Here is a 16,921-nt window from a genome sequence, read left to right as displayed (position 1 = left end):
TACATTTTGCTTGAATCACACAACAGATGAAGTAGAAATACTCCCTTCACAAGTGTCAGATGTTTACTTAAGTAAAATAAGAAGGAAACAATATGTAGATTGTGCATGTGTTTGTTTTTGTCATTACCTGTGAATAAACATACATGTTCAAATACACATGGATCAAGAGACTTGTCTTAACCAAAGATATCTGATCTTTATTACAATAACATGACAGGGGAATCTCAACATAAAGGTTACATTCTTGTCAAGAAAATACAATAAAAACACTATCTTTCCAGAGTCCACACTGACTTTCCTCCTTTATGTGTAACATTTCACCCTGCCCCTCCCAATGGATGAAAACTGTTAAACTGTTAAACTAAAACTGTTAACTAGATACACGAGTCTTTGTGATGCAGATATATCAGAGTTAAATTAAAACAACAAAAGAGAGAGTTCATTCAAAATTGTCATACAATTTATCAGACAAACAAAGACAATTCCTCACCATCTCTCTAACCGACTAACACAGAAAATGAAGGTACTTAAATCTAAAACAGCCCTTAATTTCACTAAATTAGGCACATGTTGGTGGTTTGGACACAGATTTTGGATCAGTTCAACAGCCTTTTTTTTATTAAAAAACCCTGAAAAGGTTGAAAACTAGACATCTGTTCAGGTAATGTAGGAGCAGCCATCTTCTTCAATCTTACATAGATATTTGTGGAGTGTCTGAACATGATCTATTCAGACACTACACAGGTTCATGAGGTTCATTTTGACATTTTCCAACTGTTGTCTGACAACCTGTTGCGCCTGCGAGCCTTTCATATTTAACATATTTATCTCTTACTAAAGCGTTCTTCTCAGAAAAAGGAATCAAAGGACCTGAACATATATGGCAGCTGAATAGATCATGTACCAACTCGACTCCCCACACCCCAACACTACCATCTACATCTTCTTTCAGTTCCTTGTTGTCATGGTTACAGAGTAAAGCAACATTACTGCAAGGCCTGAGCAGCAGATCTCCGACTCTGCTCTTCAACATGGTTGACTGATCTGTCCCAGATGGGCTGCAGTGATCATGACCAAAAGGAGGAACCTGTCTTTAAACAATTAAACAAGGCAATCATATGTTTCTTAATATTTGTGTGCATGAGTGTGTGTCACAATGAAAGGCATGTACATGTACTACGACACGCCATTCAGTGTGTTCGTGCGTATGTTTCTATGTCTCTGTCTTTCTCCGTTTGTCCGGTTATCACTTCACATCTCTCCGGTGTGTGTGTGCGTGCGGTCACAGGTTTTCTCCAGGCTGGTACTGCGGCTCCGTGGCAGTGAAGTAATCCTCCAGGAAGGACTGCAGGTACTCGAAAGTGTGCCTCTCATCGGCCTCCCGCCTCCAGCACTGCACCATCAGTTCATGGAGTGAGGCGGGGCAGCCCGGGGCACAGGGCATTCGGTAGCCCCTCTCCACCTGCTCCAACACCTCACGGTTATTCATGCCTAAAGGGATGGAGAAGGGAGGGGAGAGGTTGAGGGTGGATCAGAGAAAGAGGGTTGGATTAAAAAGCAACACATATGATGGATATGGAGAGAATATAAAACGAGAAAGGATTTAAAAATGATAAAACTCCCAGAAATCATCAAAACAGTAGTGGTGGGAGTGACACAGTAACTCACAATGATGCCAAGATGACATATTACCACTATAAACATACTTTAAATACTGCAAGAAAATCATTCAAAAACATCTAAGCACATGTCACAATATGGCTGCAACTGGAGGAGAAAACAAACTTCCAACCTTGGCAGAATAATTTCAAAAATAGGAATCATCTTTAAATAACATTATGAACTGCTTTAGGGTTTAGAACATAATGAACATGTGTAATAAAGTGTAAAGAGTGAAGGCTCATCAGCACACAGAGCCACATGATGACGCAACATCATTCAACTATTAAACACCCGTAAACTGGCAACATGCCACAACATCTGTTTTAGGATTTAGGTGTTTATTTTATGTGCTTACTTTTAAGAGTTTTAATCTACTACACATCTGTTTTTATATTCCTTATCATGACATAGTTATTGTGGTTATTCTAACAATTTTTATTATGCTTCTGATCTTATGTGTTTTGTAAACTCTGTGAACTGTTTTATGTTGTGTGAGGCGCTGCTATCTTGACCAGGACAGTCCTGTAAAAGAGCTCATTAACCTCAGTAATTAAAGATCTCCTTTAAATGAATAAAATTATATTATAACATTATGAACAGGCAACAGTTCCACATTTAAAAAGTCTTAAAATGAAGGAATGATACAACTTGCACCTCAAATCTCTTCAGAAAACCCGACATAAAAAAATACTATTTATTAATCCATATATGTTGTTCAATCAGCAATGATCGATGTCAGTGTATTAATGTTACAGTATATTAAAATGAAAGTATTGTGATTTACTACAGCATCAATTAACTCTTGAAACTACAGTAAAACCAGGAATGTTTGGGCGGAGAAACGGCATGATCTGTGTGCTAATTTGCACAGCAGGGTGGCATGTGCTTAAGACAAAGACTAAGAACTATTCTTCCCTCCTTCTCCATCTACTTTGAAGCACTGCTGCTATAAAGTCTCCAGTGGAGCTGCTCAGTGACCGACAGCGCTATGATGCTGTTTTTCTGTGTGAGAAAGTAAGTAAACTCTCTGACTCTCTGTTGTCATCTGCAACATGTTTTGATGTAGCTAGAAAATAAAATACCTAATCCTGGAGAAATGTTACTGCCAAAGATAATAAACCAGCTGCAACTAGATAAAGACATTTTGAACAGGCATGAATCATCCGGTACCTGGGTACGGCACACGTCCCTTAGTGATGAGCTCAGTTAGCAGGATGCCAAAGCTCCAGACATCTGACTTGATGGTAAAGCGTCCATATAGTGCAGCTTCTGGAGCCGTCCACTTGATGGGGAACTTCGCCCCTGAAACCATGGCAACACAGTGAAGATGCATAATCATATAATTAGGACAGGTTATGTATAAAAATATAGGCATGGAGGCAGAGACAGACAATCATCTCAGTGTACAAGCATGGCTCTCTGTCCGTGTCTCTCATACACACACACACAAGTTACTATCACATCCCGTTACCTTGTCTGGCTGTGTACTCGTTGTCCTCAATGAGCCTAGCCAGGCCGAAGTCAGCGATCTTGCACACCAGATTGTCTCCAACAAGGATGTTGGCTGCTCGCAGGTCACGATGGATGTAGTTCATCCTCTCGATGTATGCCATTCCAGCTGCAATCTATAAACACAAAAAGAGCTGAAGGGAGTGCAAGTATGTGTTGTCTTCTAGTCTGTCAATTTGTGTCTCTATCTGTGTGTGTGTGTGTGTTAAACTGACCTGTGCAGCCATGTCTACCAGCTGAGGCAGTTTCAGACCCTGCCCCTCCCCATCTTTTAAGAAGTCCAGCAAACTTCCTGAAAAAGAAATCGATGACAGATCTCTTACATTTCCAGTAGTTAACACATACCTGTTGCCACATATCACACTATCTGTATCATGGCATGAAAAAAATACAGTATGTATTCAATTAAACACCTGCTAGGCTATAGATGCTTCTAAATTCATAAAGAGTGACACAGTTAAGTAAATAATTGTAATTCCTTTTGCATGGACACATCTTAATTCCAACTTTTGTATCATTTGAATATTGAATTAATATTTTGCCTGCTTCCGGCCACCTCCACAGGGAGGCCCCATGTCTTAACTCTGGTCTTCCAATTTAAGAAAAGTCTCTCTGGTCACACCACCACTCTTCTGCCAAATTTCTTTTGCCTTTTTTCAAATTTTTCAAAATTAATAATTATTATCTCTGCCAAAAAGTTAATATGTTCATTAGTGTTTGTTTATCTTTTTCATGCTGAGCAGGATATCTCAAATTTGCTGACAGTTTTTAAATTGGTGGAAAAGTTACGCCACGGGGGCAACGAACAAGTGATTATTTCTTGGTACAGGTCCGGATCCAGGATGTATTTAAAGTATTTCTCAAATATATTCTGTTATTAAAATAACAAATCAGGAGGACAGCGCTGCCTTGGTGGAGATGTGCTCTCTCTCAATGATTTATAGTTTCATCAAACTACACTTCTCATTTAAAAAAAAGACACACTCTCTAGGTCCAATTTCAGAGGAGCTCTCTTTTCAGAGTCATTAAGGTCTCTATCTAACAGCAGCCATTCACACTGCACCTACAGTATGTCACAGGCGTGACAGTTTACACAGCCTGATACCTTGGCTCATGAACTCAGTGATAATGTAGATGGGCTCCTCAGACACAACAGCGTAAAGCTGCACCAGCTTGTCGTGGCGGAGTCTCTTCATGATCTGAGCCTCCTCCAGGAAGGCCTCAGGGGACATGGTTCCCGGCTTCAGAGTCTTCACTGCTACCTTGGTGGTGCCGTTCCACATGCCTGGCATACAGACAAGGGCAAGTTAATACACACACATATTACATGGACACAGACATATACATACTGTGCAAGCATACACACCTATTTTTCTGGCACACTAACAAGGGAATGTCTTTATACACAGTACATACAACATGGACACAAACACCCACACAGACACATATACTATAAATATAAAAAACAGAAAAACAAGGCACTATGCATGTCCAGGCACAGGCAGAGGACTGTAATGAGCACACGCACACACATACACACGGTAAAAATCCTGATGCATGCAAATGATTGTTACTTTGGAGAGCATGCATGACATGAGACAGGGTGATGTTAGACGAGAGGGAGGGAGGGAGGTTTACTGGTCTTACATCAACACCAGCAGCACCTGAGTTACATGGATAGGCACAGAGCTCAGCTGGCTTCAGGGAGAAACTCTGTACGACTCAGAAACTCACACTGGGATTTAGTCAGGGAAATTGTACGACAACTTTGGCAATAAATTGGTATTAGGTGTAATTCTAAATATGCACATCCTAACATAACCTGACATAAATAAGGATAGTCAGCCACAGCCAGAGTACTATTAACAGTCTTTGCCACAGGACAGTAACGGACACTGCAGAGGACGATGCTGGACAGACAGTTTTCCCTCTAAGCCCGCAGAGGGTGTCACAGGTCGGAGGTGTCAGTCTCACCCATCCACACGTCCCCGAAGCAGCCCTGCCCCAGCTTCCTTTGCATGGACAGCGTTTCCCTGGACACCTCCCAGGCGTCCCGCCCAAGGCCCATGGTGAGCGGGGTGGAGTTGGGGCAGGGCTTGGTCAGGTAATAACACAGCCCGTCATTAGTGCCTGTTAGGCGGGGGGAGGGAGGGAGGGGCAAAGGAGGGTGGAGATGTAGGAAAAGAGAAATGAAGAGGGAGGAGTGGGTGATGGAGTATGGGAGAAAAAAAGTGTAGTGATGGGTGGAAAGATGGAAGAAAGATGGGTTGGGGGGGTGACAAAGAGATGAGGTGAGATGATGAAACATGCACATGCAAGAACAGGGGAGGAAGAGCACAGCTCTGCACACCTGGATGTAAAACACAACCTCTGTGTAATTTTTATCACATACAAGGATTTTTTTTTAAGGATTTGTTTCACGGCTGCATTATTTATTCAACACACATATTTTAAAAACTGGTCCAGACTACAGCTAACAACTACGTGTGTGTTGGCTAAGTTTATGTGGTCCAATCCACAGGTATTTTCGTTGCAGCTAAAGGCAGACACTCTGAACAACACAAACAGATAAACAGAGATTTATAGTGTATCTGTATGTGAGCACGCAGGTGTCTTTACACCAGAAATCCTTACTGATGTTCTTGTCAACTGAACACAGCCTGGACTCAGATATACTATACAGAATGTACCTTCTCCTGTTTTAATCCTTTTTTTATCCAGGTTTGCTCCCGCTGTCACCTTCCCCCCCTGCAACACAGTCCCAACAGTCCTACCCATCCAGACTTCTCCAAACTGGCCGTTGCCCAGTTTCTTAATCAGCTGGAGGGATTCACGAGGAATCTCCCACATATCCTTGGTCTTCACCGATAAATCAGCCAGCTTAGGCATGCCCCGCTTACAGCTGCCAATCAAACGGCAGCACAGTCCCGCTGCTCTCTCTGAGAGAGAGAGGAGAGACAAACAAGCAGGCAAAGGAAAAAAGGAAGGAAACAAGAGAAAAAGAAAACAGAGAAAAGGCAGCAAATGCAGAGATTAAGAAAAAACAAGGCAGGTTGCTCATTTTGCAACTGACAAATAAACCAAAAACTGAAGCACAAAGACACAACGAAAATTCAGCAAAACACACTTTAAAACACACATTCTGAGAAGCAGTATCACATACAGATACAAAAAAAGCACTGATATGTAGTGGCAAAAAAGTCTTGTCAATCAAATGTGTCAAAATCTCTTAGGTTGCTTTTAATGACATCTGAAGTGCACATACTGCAGAGTGGTTGCTCTGCAGTATGTGCAGCACAAGCCACTAGAGGGCAGATTAACACTGAGAGAGAGCAGAGGAAGTGGAGGGTGTGAACCCTGTTTGTTTGACAAACTCTGAGCAAAGCTTGACAAGACACTAAAAGTCAAAGTATAAATTAAGAGGAGACAGAATGAGACTTAAATTCTCTCTTGCAGTTGAGCAGAGAACAACAATAAATCAAAACAAATTTAAGAAGAAGCTCAAACTTTGAAACAGCAAAATGAAACACAACTTCAAACAATTTCTTTACTCTGTAGAAGGAGAAGAAAAGAGAGGACGAATCCGTGTCCTTGCGCATATGTTTACACGTTTTACCTGTGTAGTGCTCCACCAGCTGCTGCACGGTGTCAAACTGTGATCTCGTGGTGATGTAGTAGCCGCCATTGTCCAGTTTGCGGATCTTATAATGCTTGACGTGCTCTCCCTTGGTGTCGTCCCAGTCACGGATAGACAGAGAGTAAGCACCTGTAAAAAGAAGGGAGGGCAGGAGTGGAGGAAGAGTCATAGAGTGGGGGAGAGGCAAAAGTTAAAAAGAAAGTGCGTTTTGAGCAGTAAGCCTCTACTAAGTGTGTGTGCATGTACGCGTGTGTGTGCATGTACGCGTGTGTGTGGTCTCTTCACCTTTGGTGGTCTCGCTCTCTCGTATGAGGAAAGTTCCCCTCTGGTTGCCATGGCCAAGCAGCTGTCTCTCCGCATCCTTCCTCCCCATCTTCCCAAAATACCACCTGTCACCATGACAACAACACCCGGGTCACCACAGCAACAGCACGTATAATGCGACCTCTGCCCTGAGACTACGTGTCAATCATTGATAAACTCTTTCAGTGTAAAAAAATGGACCAAATGTCTTTTAAAAAAAGCATACAAACTCTAACATGAGTGCTGGTGTTGTAACATAGCTTTCTCTGATGTGTGTGTGTGTGTGTGTGTGTGTGTTTGTGTGTGTGTTTGTGCACTCACTCCTCAGCTTGTATGGAGTCAACAGGAGCTACGTAGTTGGAGGGGATATAACCTGAGTTGCCAGTGTCCAAAGACCGAGCCTCCCACCAGTCGCCCTCTCTGCAAAACACAAATAACATGCATGATGAAAATTTGCTTGTAGACACACTGTGAGTCACATATACTGTGTTTTGGAACATCTGGGGTTAGTGGTGTAATGTTACAGTCAGCGCACAGTTCAGTATGTTACACAACACTCGATCTCCCCTTAACAATACAAGGTTTAATGCTTTTACAATATTTTTTAAAAAGTTGGGGAGAAAACAAATTACAAGAGCACAAAATTCCTTAATAAGTGGATTTTCATCACTCATAGTTGTTACTATGTACTCTGTTATTATGCACTTTATACTTTCTTATTTTTAGGATTCTGGCTATTTATCTTGTTCTTTCTTGTGTGCTTTGTTGAGATGTGTGTTTGTGTATGTTCTGCTGCTGGTGGATGAATGAAGTTCTTCAAATTGAATTGAACAAAACTAAACTGAAAAATAAAAGATGTCTCGTCTAGATGAGCACATGTGTGAACTTGGTTGGAGTAAATGTAAGTCCAAACCCTTTGCCCAGACAGTTTAAGCTTGTCAACATCATCAGGCAGCAGATGAGACCACACAGCGTTAATGGATGACATTTAATTGCAGCCTCTGGCGTTTAATGTATGCATACAAAAATAATTACCTTTTGGGAGTCATTTAACACTGATAATACATACATTTTGTGATTCTCGGTGCATATTGTCACATTTCTGTATCAAAATTTACTATAAAAAGCTCTATCAGAGGCATTTTTCTCAAGAAATAGCATCAACCGTTTTCCACATAAATGCAACCCATCTATAAACAGGTGGATTAAAATATAGCTATTTATACTCACGTATTGTTGATGATCTGAAATTTCTCTCCTTTCTGGAAAGTGAGGTCATCTTCTGTGCGAGCGTCATAGTCATACAGAGCTATAAAGAGAGTGACTCCACCACCTGCATATGTGTTCGCAAAAACACACACACACGCACATAAAAGAAGAGAAAAAGAGGAATTATCAGTTTTCAGTATTACGCTTCAGTTCATATCACCGATCTTCAACAATCATCCATTTTAAATGGTTTTAAATGGTTTAAAATGTTTTAATGTTTTAATACAATGACTCGAGTGGGCCAACTGAAGAAGAATGCTTCATGTCCAAAATATATATTCAATTCGACTTGAATCCTACATATATATTGGATTTTTTTGTTGTTTTTTCACTTGTTTTGCCTACTTGGACTGAGGACTGTATGGGCATACACAGACTGTGCTTGATTGACATCCGCCTTATTCTCCAATTAGTTTTGTTGCATCTGTTAGGGTGGGGGAAGTTACATTTTTGTCGTTCTTCATGGTTCATGAAGTTTGGTGACCTCATGTAACTCCACCACAGTTCTGCCCAACTTAAACCTGACCAGAGGTCTAATTAGCCAGAAAAAGTGTAATATCATGATAATGTCATACATATCCTGATATATTGAAACGACATTGCCCTTTTTTCTTATTTTAGTGACCACAGTTATACACATTTCAAGCTGCACTTAAGGTATATTGTAAAATTAATATAAGTAATAGGATAAGACCATTTTATTTGGATCCCTTGTACACACATATAAGCACACACACACCCACAAAGAGAGAGAAAGTCCTACTTGTTATGCCTCCGGACCGCTGGTTTGTGCTGGGGTTGGGGAAGATGGTGCTGGATGAGAAACCCTTGTTGAAGTCTGGAATGGTCTGAGTGGGGTCGGGACAGTAACGGCCCTGATTCAAGCCTGCAGAAAACCCTACATCCAAGTTGCTAGGAGACAGATCTGTAACGTCTACTGCTGCTGTTGATGTTACTACTGCTTTGGCGGACTTCTTCTGCTTGCAACAGGCACACCCCATAATAACCTGCACAGAGACAGTGTCTGTGAAAAGGTACACGCCAAAACTTTTGCAATATATAAATGTAAAGTTTGTCTTCTCTCTGCCGCTACAATAGTGATTCAAGCCATGTGCACAGTTCATAAAAGCCTGTTTTTAATGTGTTTGTTTTTAGATAACAACAAAGGTTAGTTTGGAATAAAAATAAGAAGGAATATAAAAATTAAAAAAAATAGAATAACAGTCTGTTTAAAGCAATTTAGTTTTCACATCCATAAAGTAGGGGGGCTAAAAACAGACTTAAAAAAAAAATTGAAGCAGCAGAGGCCAAGGTGTCCTGACTTTGATTCCCTAGAATGAGTCCAAAAACAAAAAATACCAGATCCGACATTTCCCATAATGCTAATTTTAAAACCCTCTTTCAAACTCTACACCCACAGTTTCTATTAAAAAAGCCCAAGCTTGAGACGTACAATTGACTTGATCAGGGTTATTTTTTCAAATTACTGAAAACTCCCTCCAGTGCCACACAAGAGTAGTACTCCTCATGACGGGTAAACTGAGCTTCATGTGTAAAATCGGTGGAGTGCCCCTTTAATTACAGCAATTACTTAACTACTTAATTAATTACAGACCTGAATCTTGTGGATTACCACAAGATTCAACATGAATAAATTGAGGTTCAATCTAATTCCTGCCTACGTGAGTGAAACCCGAGACTTCAAACAGAAGCTGTTAGAAAGTGAAAGCAATAGACATCAACCAGCATGCAGGAGGTCACTGTGGTGGAAAAAAATAGAGAGAACTATGAAGAGAGAAGTAACAAACTTTAAATAAAGAACTTAACTTCCCTGAAACGGGGGGAAGAGGCAGAAGAGCGAAAGGTGGGGGTGATTGGGGGGGGTTGGTAGAGGTAAAGTCAGGAAGGTGGAGAACGCAGAAGGAGAAGTTAACTTTTTCCTCACCTGATGTCTTCCTCTGTCAGATCATCTGTCAATCACCATCGCCACTAGAAAAAAAAAAAAAAGAGGGGAAAGAGAGAGAAGAGGTGAGTGACAAGGGGTGGAATGAGAGAGCGGGGCAAGAGAGGATGAGTGGCAGAGAACCAGAGAGGGGAAAGGTGGTGAAGAATGTGAGAGAAAGGCTCAAGAGCAGTAAAGCGTGAATAAAGAGACGCGTGAAGGGAGACGCAAGGAGACAGAGTTAGAGAAAAAAAATGGAGACAGCTCGAGATAAGGAAAGACAGAGAGAGAGATGTGAGGTTAGCCACTTCCCTTTTTTGCATCGAGTTTCAAGAGGGTACTCAGTTATTCTCTGGCCAACAGCTGTGTGTGTGTGTGCGTGTGTAGGTTTGTGGTGAAATAGACCTTTTCATGTCATCATCACACAGGGGTAACTGACACAAAATGACAGTGACTGAAAGGTGTTTGACAAAGATCAGTGTGTCGATGTGCACATCGACACTCGTACGACTTCCAGTTTTGAGCGAACCGCATTGTTTCAATAGAATGTGTGTTGACAAAGCAAATGCTGGAGCCAAGGACATCAAGAGGAAATAACATACAGAGAAGACTGTAAAACATTTTAATTGTGTGCACAGACGCCTGCACGCGATCCATCAAGCTAATCGAGTTGATCCATCACCTTTTTTTGCAACCTTATTTTTTCATACAGGACAAAAAAGTCTCCTGCTGGGCGACGTACTCGACAGCACTCTTGAGAGTAACAGTTTAACGCTCAGTTGCCAATTTATCAGGTGAACCGAGTTAAAACAAATTTATTCAGTAAATCATATCTTCATGAAGGTTGTAATTTTTAGTTTTTGTTGAAACCGTTTTTGAGATATGTTGATTCACCTGGAGCTGAAAGGATAAGCCAATTAATCAATGAGTCGTTCAACAGAAAAATAATTGGCAAAATATTTTGCTAATTGATTCATTGTATAAGTCATTTTTCAAGCATAACTGAAAGCTCCAGCAGCTCCAAAATTGTGAGGATTTGCTGCTTTTCTTTGTCTTATGTGATAGTACACTAAATACTGACACTTGGTCGGACAAAAAGTAATTTGATCAGGAAACTGTGAGGAGAAATTTCACTATTTTTATCTTATAGACCAAACAATTACTCAAAATTAATGGATAATTAAAATAATCTTGAGATGCGGAATTAGATTCAACTTTATTGTCATTTTGGAGGCTGTAGTTTCAAAATATTTGATATTTGACATTGATAAAACTGGAGTAGACAAAATATTAGAAACACCTCTAATCATAATGCAATACAAGCCAACATCACCACCAACTACAGCCTCCGAAATAACCATGAAGTTGAATTAATGGCTCTCTAAAACAGTTTCAGCTCATGACGGTAGGATTCATTGTAGGCCTGCATTAGTTTTAGCTTGGTGTACCTAACAACTGAGTGTAGTTAGAGTGAGTGGCCCTAGGATTCAAACTGGCAACCTTTCAAGCTGACTAAACTCCAGCCTGCAGCCACCCCACCTACTGAGGAATGTGAGGGAAGTCACACACAGGAAGAACAATACAGGTTATGGCAGCGAGCGACAAAAAAACAAAGGTAATTCGCTTGCATTATGAAAAAAAAAAAAACAACCCAGAGCTCCCAATGAGCAGAGTCAAGTTTGTTCCATTCGAACCACAAATTCCCCGAAATTCCTCTCAAGCTTTAAAGCAACATAAGCTATAATGGGCCTCGTCCAGGAGAGTCTGTTGCTCACCCAGAGCAAAATATGCAAAAATGTAACGTGCGCAGAAGCTCGCACGCACGTACACACTCATTCACTATCAGGTCAGCCATCAGGAGAGCTACAGGAAGTGAGCACTGTTAGAGTTTCCTGTCCACCCCTCTGATGGCTCCCCCCTTTTCCTGGAAACTGAGGACAGAGTCCATCCACACACACACACACACACACACACACACACACACACACGAACACATGCACAAAGCAGCTGCAGTGCCACAAACACTCCAACACACACGACTCTTCCTCTCTGTTGCTGTTTTTCTCCTCTCGTGTTCTCCCTCCTCCCTGCCAACACCCCTCCAACAATAACCTTTCATTTTCCCTCTATCCGCCCGTCCACCGCACCTGATCTGCTGCTTTTCTTTCCTCTCTGTGATAAACCTCAGAAAGGAGAAGTGACAGGGTGTGAAGAAGGCCTCTTTCCTTTCAACCTAATCTGTCATCTGCCCTTTTCTCTCATCTCTTCTTTCTCTCTGAGATTCCAAGATTGGCAGATGACCACAGACAGGATCGGCGCAATAACAAGGATATGTATTCAGAAACACACACACATACACACACACACACGTAGACAGGTACAGTCACTATTGCTCCATTGAGTTCCTGTTGACCAAACCTTTTCTCTCTAGCTCGCTTGTCTTCCTCTCCGCGCACAGAAACTGTAATACTACATAAATAACATTTAATAATTGTGTGGAAATTAGATGTTTACATAAGAAATTTTTAAAAAAACACATTTTAACATTTACGTCACTGGACAAAGGCTGCACCGAGCAAGTATGCACAGCGAGATAAAAATAAAAGAATTACTGGTATACAACTTGTTACTTCACCACATGAATACTTATCACATCAGAGTAATTTAAGAACTGCGAGTTCCTCTTTGCCAGCTGAAACCAAGTAACGAAAATGAGATGCATACACACACAAATGTAAAGCACTCAATATAGGACGACTTAAAACAGAAATTCCCCTTCTTTTAAAGGTCATAAGTTTGAAATTATATCCTCTAGTGATATCTTTGCTAACATAAAGATAAAATGAATGGGTGTCTGGTGTTGCAGCTTATACACTGACTGTCACTTGTAACTGTATTGATTGATATATTTCCAATTGAAAAACCTGCATGTGGTGCAACAATGCTAACAGAAAACAAAGACTTTATAAAGTATTTCCTGTTTGCTACTAAACTTCTCTTCACAGACTGACTGTTGACCATCACTGCTGACTGAAATAATTTTAATACTCTGTGAAACAAACGCGACTTCCTCTGGTGGGCAGAAGTGTGGTGTTAGTTTGCGATAAGTCTGTCTGCAACAACAAGCCCCTTTTATAGAATAGAATAACACTTTGTGTTTATTAGACATTAGCTAAGCATTCGTGTTCATGTCTGCCAGTTTTTAAGATGAAGTTATTGTGTAAGGTTGGTTCGCCTAAATTTTTTTTAAAAATTTTGTTTTTATGCAAATAGTTTGGGTTTTGAAATATCCACCAACACAATACAATGGAGGTGAATTGAATTTTGTAATCAGCAGACGTTGCTGTCGGTAGTATTCACTCGAAATACTGTCTACTGAAGAAATAGTGCCTGCAAAAAGTCCAGAGTGACGTGGACACATTTTAAGACATCAAGTTTCCGCAAGTTTACCACACAACTAAGTTGGTAAAATTAATCTCTAACAGCTGTAACAATACATCACATATGACGCCAGTGCATGTTGCTGTTGAAATTCTTAAATGTAATATTTAATAGTTTAAGTACCATAAAAGAAATTCACTTGGCCTCCTTTGTGTTGAGCTGAAAGCAGAAATCTTAGAGACTAATGTGTTAAAATCTGGACAAATGAAACCAAAACTATCTGTGTGGTTTGGTTTTATGCTCTTTTGAGATTTGAGTGACCCTCTCTCTGAGAAAAACATATCACAGAAGAGTAAAATGAAGGATATTAGTACACAATATAAGGAAGCAAATAAATTCTGGCCTACAAAGCATCAGTTTAAATTCTGCGCACTCTTATAAAATCACAATAACATCACCCTCGTCGTCGTCACACTCACAAACACCCGAATCCAAGTGACACACCCTTTCCTGCACAGTGGACTGCAGATAAGCGCTCCCTGCGGGGGAATTCACCGCTAGAACACATTGAAACACAAACACACACACACACACACACATATATGCGCACGATTGTTCGGATCTGTTGAGTTTCTGTGCTTTTCACTCGAGATCTCCTCTCTCCTCTTTACTTCTCATCTCTTGTTTCTACAGCTCTTACCTTTCTTTTCTCACCCTTTGCACGCCTGTCTTTCTGCCTGACTCTGACTCTCACATTTTGCAGGAAGCCCCACAGGATGCAGAGTGTGAGTGGGGCAGGGATGATAGGACAATGGGAAGCAGGCTGTCACCAAACCCTCACACACATAACATACACACTCGTAGAGCGCATAACACAGAAAGGAGAGGGATAGAAACTGGAGGGAAGGAGGAGGAGGGGGGGGGGGGGATGGAAAAGTAAGGTGGCTCGGTCATCAGGACGTCCTGTTTCCACATGATGTCGTCATGTCCTCCAGATACAGACTGAGGAGGCTTTTAGGATTTCATACATCAACTTTTACATGAAGTGAGTTACTGAAGTTAAACACTTTCTAAAACATCAGGGGGGTTAAAGGACCAACAGGAAGCAGAGGTCAAGCTAAAAAAAATGGAAGGTGATAGAGTCATCTGACCATCCAACATCAGGCTTTTTAAGGTTGCTGCTCATCTTGGACGAACGTTCAACTGTCACAACCCTCAGCTGCTTGGTGAGAAAGCTGTGTGATGGTCCATTACTACCCCCCCAACACACACACACACACTAAAAACCCTAACCACGCCTCCTTCCTTCCTGCTTAGCCCCGAGGCTAAAGACAGGAACTGACCTCGTAAAGAAACAGGAAGTGATGAAGTCCGGCCTTGGACAGCCTAATCGCGTTTCCCCCCCCATCCGACCCTCAAAATTCCACGACTACTCCATCTTAACACAGACACACGAGAATCCCATCCCTTGAAATGAGTGGTGAGACAAATTCTGACCACAGAGGATGGAGATGTCATTATGTAACCTCCACCTATAGACGATGATGACGGAGTGACCACCTAAATCAACTGGAGCCTGTTAGAGCCGCAGAAACACCTCAGACAGATGGACATGTTGAGGATACATGCAGCCCTGCCTTTTCCTCAAGGTGGCTTCCTGTAGGCGTGTTGCCAAATAAATCAAAGTCACATTAACTAAAGGAAAATGCTGCTTCTGACGCAAATATTTTACATAGTCTGATAGGTATGAACTTTTAATCCTATAGTGAAAAGTTTAATGTTTTTATTGATCTATCGCAGATTTGACAAATGTGCAGCGCACTTACAGACAAGAAAATTCACTTGATCCCACATCATCCAGTCAACTTTACCCACAGATCCTCCCAGATCCCACAGATCCAGATCCTACAAGTTACTGTTTGACCTTTTGACCCTTTTGATGAAACATCTGTTACTACGACTATACAACTAATAGGCCAAATCAATAACTAAAGGGTCTTTGACGTGAAGAAATCAACTTATGACTAGCTTCTCTGGTGATTTCTACTCTTTTGGTATTGCAATAGTGGCATTTCAATTTCCAAATATCATCATATGTGGTCTCCCCTCCAGCAGTAAGGTGGAAGTATTGGTGGCCACACTTGATAAGCTACTTCTCAGAAGCGACCCAAACTTCCTTTTATTTACTGCTGAAACAGTGTGCACTCCAAAATTACCCAATTGTCACGCCGAAATCAACAGTTGTCACTGTTAAACCGGAAGAAAAAAAAGCTGAGGGCATTGAGGTGGTGGTGGGCTGCTAAAAAAATAGTCATGTTGGTCAGTTTGGTACTTTCAGTGTCTCTTTACCTACTCTGTTCAGTCTACAGTCGTCTTTTTCAGTCTCACAGAAACGTTACCTATGGGCTACTTCCTCCACACATACAGAAGAATAAAGAAGTTAATTTAACAGGCGATGTAAGAAAAATACTTTCCTATATTTCATGTATTATTCAAGAGATTCCCTCTATCAGCTGAGTAAGTCATCAGCTGTCCCACAAAAACAACAAACTAACCATCAATCTTGACTCATTTTAAATATTTAAATATTACATTTTTAGTTAGTATATTATTAACAGGGCAGACGTACCGGGCACGAAATTCGTCGTTATCCCTGTCAGTGCCGGAGGTGTCAGAGGTGTCCGGTGGCTCGCGGGGTGCACGGAGAAAAACCGGCGCGCTGCTGGGCTGAGCAAATGAGAAGACGCGAGCGGAAGCCTTGGCGAATGGACGAGTGGCGCGCGCGCGCAGAGAGAGGTCCACCCCAGAGAGCACGCGCAAAGACTTATTACATTTAATAGGTAATTTATCAGTTAATCTTAAGTGCACACGCCCCGACTACGTCTCATTTCATTTCGTGCTGTTACAGACTATTTATGAGGAACGTGGCCACGTCAATTAATATCCTGTAATTTACAAGGACTGAATACTGCCCAACAATTTAGGAAACGAGAACATAACTTGAAATTTGTTTCTTTTAAAATTGCTATTACTTCACACACCAGGTCACACGAATAGCGTAGGTTGAAGTAACCAACTACATAAAAGTTAATGTTCTTACAGAAGCTTACACAAAAGCACATAAAAATAGGCCTCTTGACGTCAGCTTAGTGGCAAACAGTCTCAATGCAGCTGTAGCCTGCATGCTGATGCGGTCTTGATGAGTTATCGTTGCCTGA

The 16,921-nt window shown here is 41.2% G+C and overlaps 1 protein-coding gene across 5 annotated transcripts; it reads right to left on the bottom strand.

Moving 5' to 3' along the window:
* Positions 1–171: 171 nt before the first annotated feature.
* On the bottom strand, positions 172–16,906 carry yrk (Yes-related kinase). 5 transcript variants are annotated; one of them, XM_042435495.1, is made up of 14 exons: positions 16,814–16,906; positions 10,326–10,369; positions 9,144–9,387; positions 8,342–8,444; positions 7,433–7,531; positions 7,094–7,197; positions 6,788–6,937; positions 5,946–6,110; positions 5,146–5,301; positions 4,277–4,456; positions 3,387–3,463; positions 3,134–3,287; positions 2,833–2,964; positions 172–1,491 (listed from the first exon to the last, which is right to left on the bottom strand). In XM_042435495.1, the coding sequence occupies exons 3-14, from the start codon at positions 9,379–9,381 to the stop codon at positions 1,283–1,285; spliced, it is 1,767 nt and encodes a 588-aa protein (XP_042291429.1). In that variant the 5' UTR covers positions 9,382–9,387; positions 10,326–10,369; positions 16,814–16,906; the 3' UTR covers positions 172–1,282. The 5 variants fall into 5 exon arrangements, with proteins under 5 accessions (XP_042291429.1, XP_042291428.1, XP_042291426.1 ...); XM_042435494.1 differs by having other exon boundaries at positions 16,804–16,904; XM_042435492.1 differs by lacking the exon at positions 16,814–16,906 and adding an exon at positions 16,333–16,507.
* Positions 16,907–16,921: the final 15 nt, after the last annotated feature.

Source organism: Thunnus maccoyii, chromosome 15, assembly GCF_910596095.1.
Source record: "Thunnus maccoyii chromosome 15, fThuMac1.1, whole genome shotgun sequence".
NCBI lineage: Eukaryota > Metazoa > Chordata > Actinopteri > Scombriformes > Scombridae > Thunnus > Thunnus maccoyii.
The sequence above is the reverse complement of the archived record's forward strand: the minus strand, read 5'-3'. Positions and strand labels throughout refer to the sequence as shown.

Bases quoted from the DNA above. Each gene is read 5' to 3' on its own strand.
- yrk (XM_042435495.1), bottom strand. From the start codon at position 9,381: ATGGGGTGTGCCTGTTGCAAGCAGAAGAAGTCCGCCAAAGCAGTAGTA. The intron at 3,288-3,386 runs GTCAGTTTAACA...TTGTGTTTATAG, and splicing joins TGGTAGACATGGCTGCACAG to ATTGCAGCTGGAATGGCATA. The intron at 2,965-3,133 runs GTAACGGGATGT...CCATGGTTTCAG, and splicing joins CGAGTACACAGCCAGACAAG to GGGCGAAGTTCCCCATCAAG.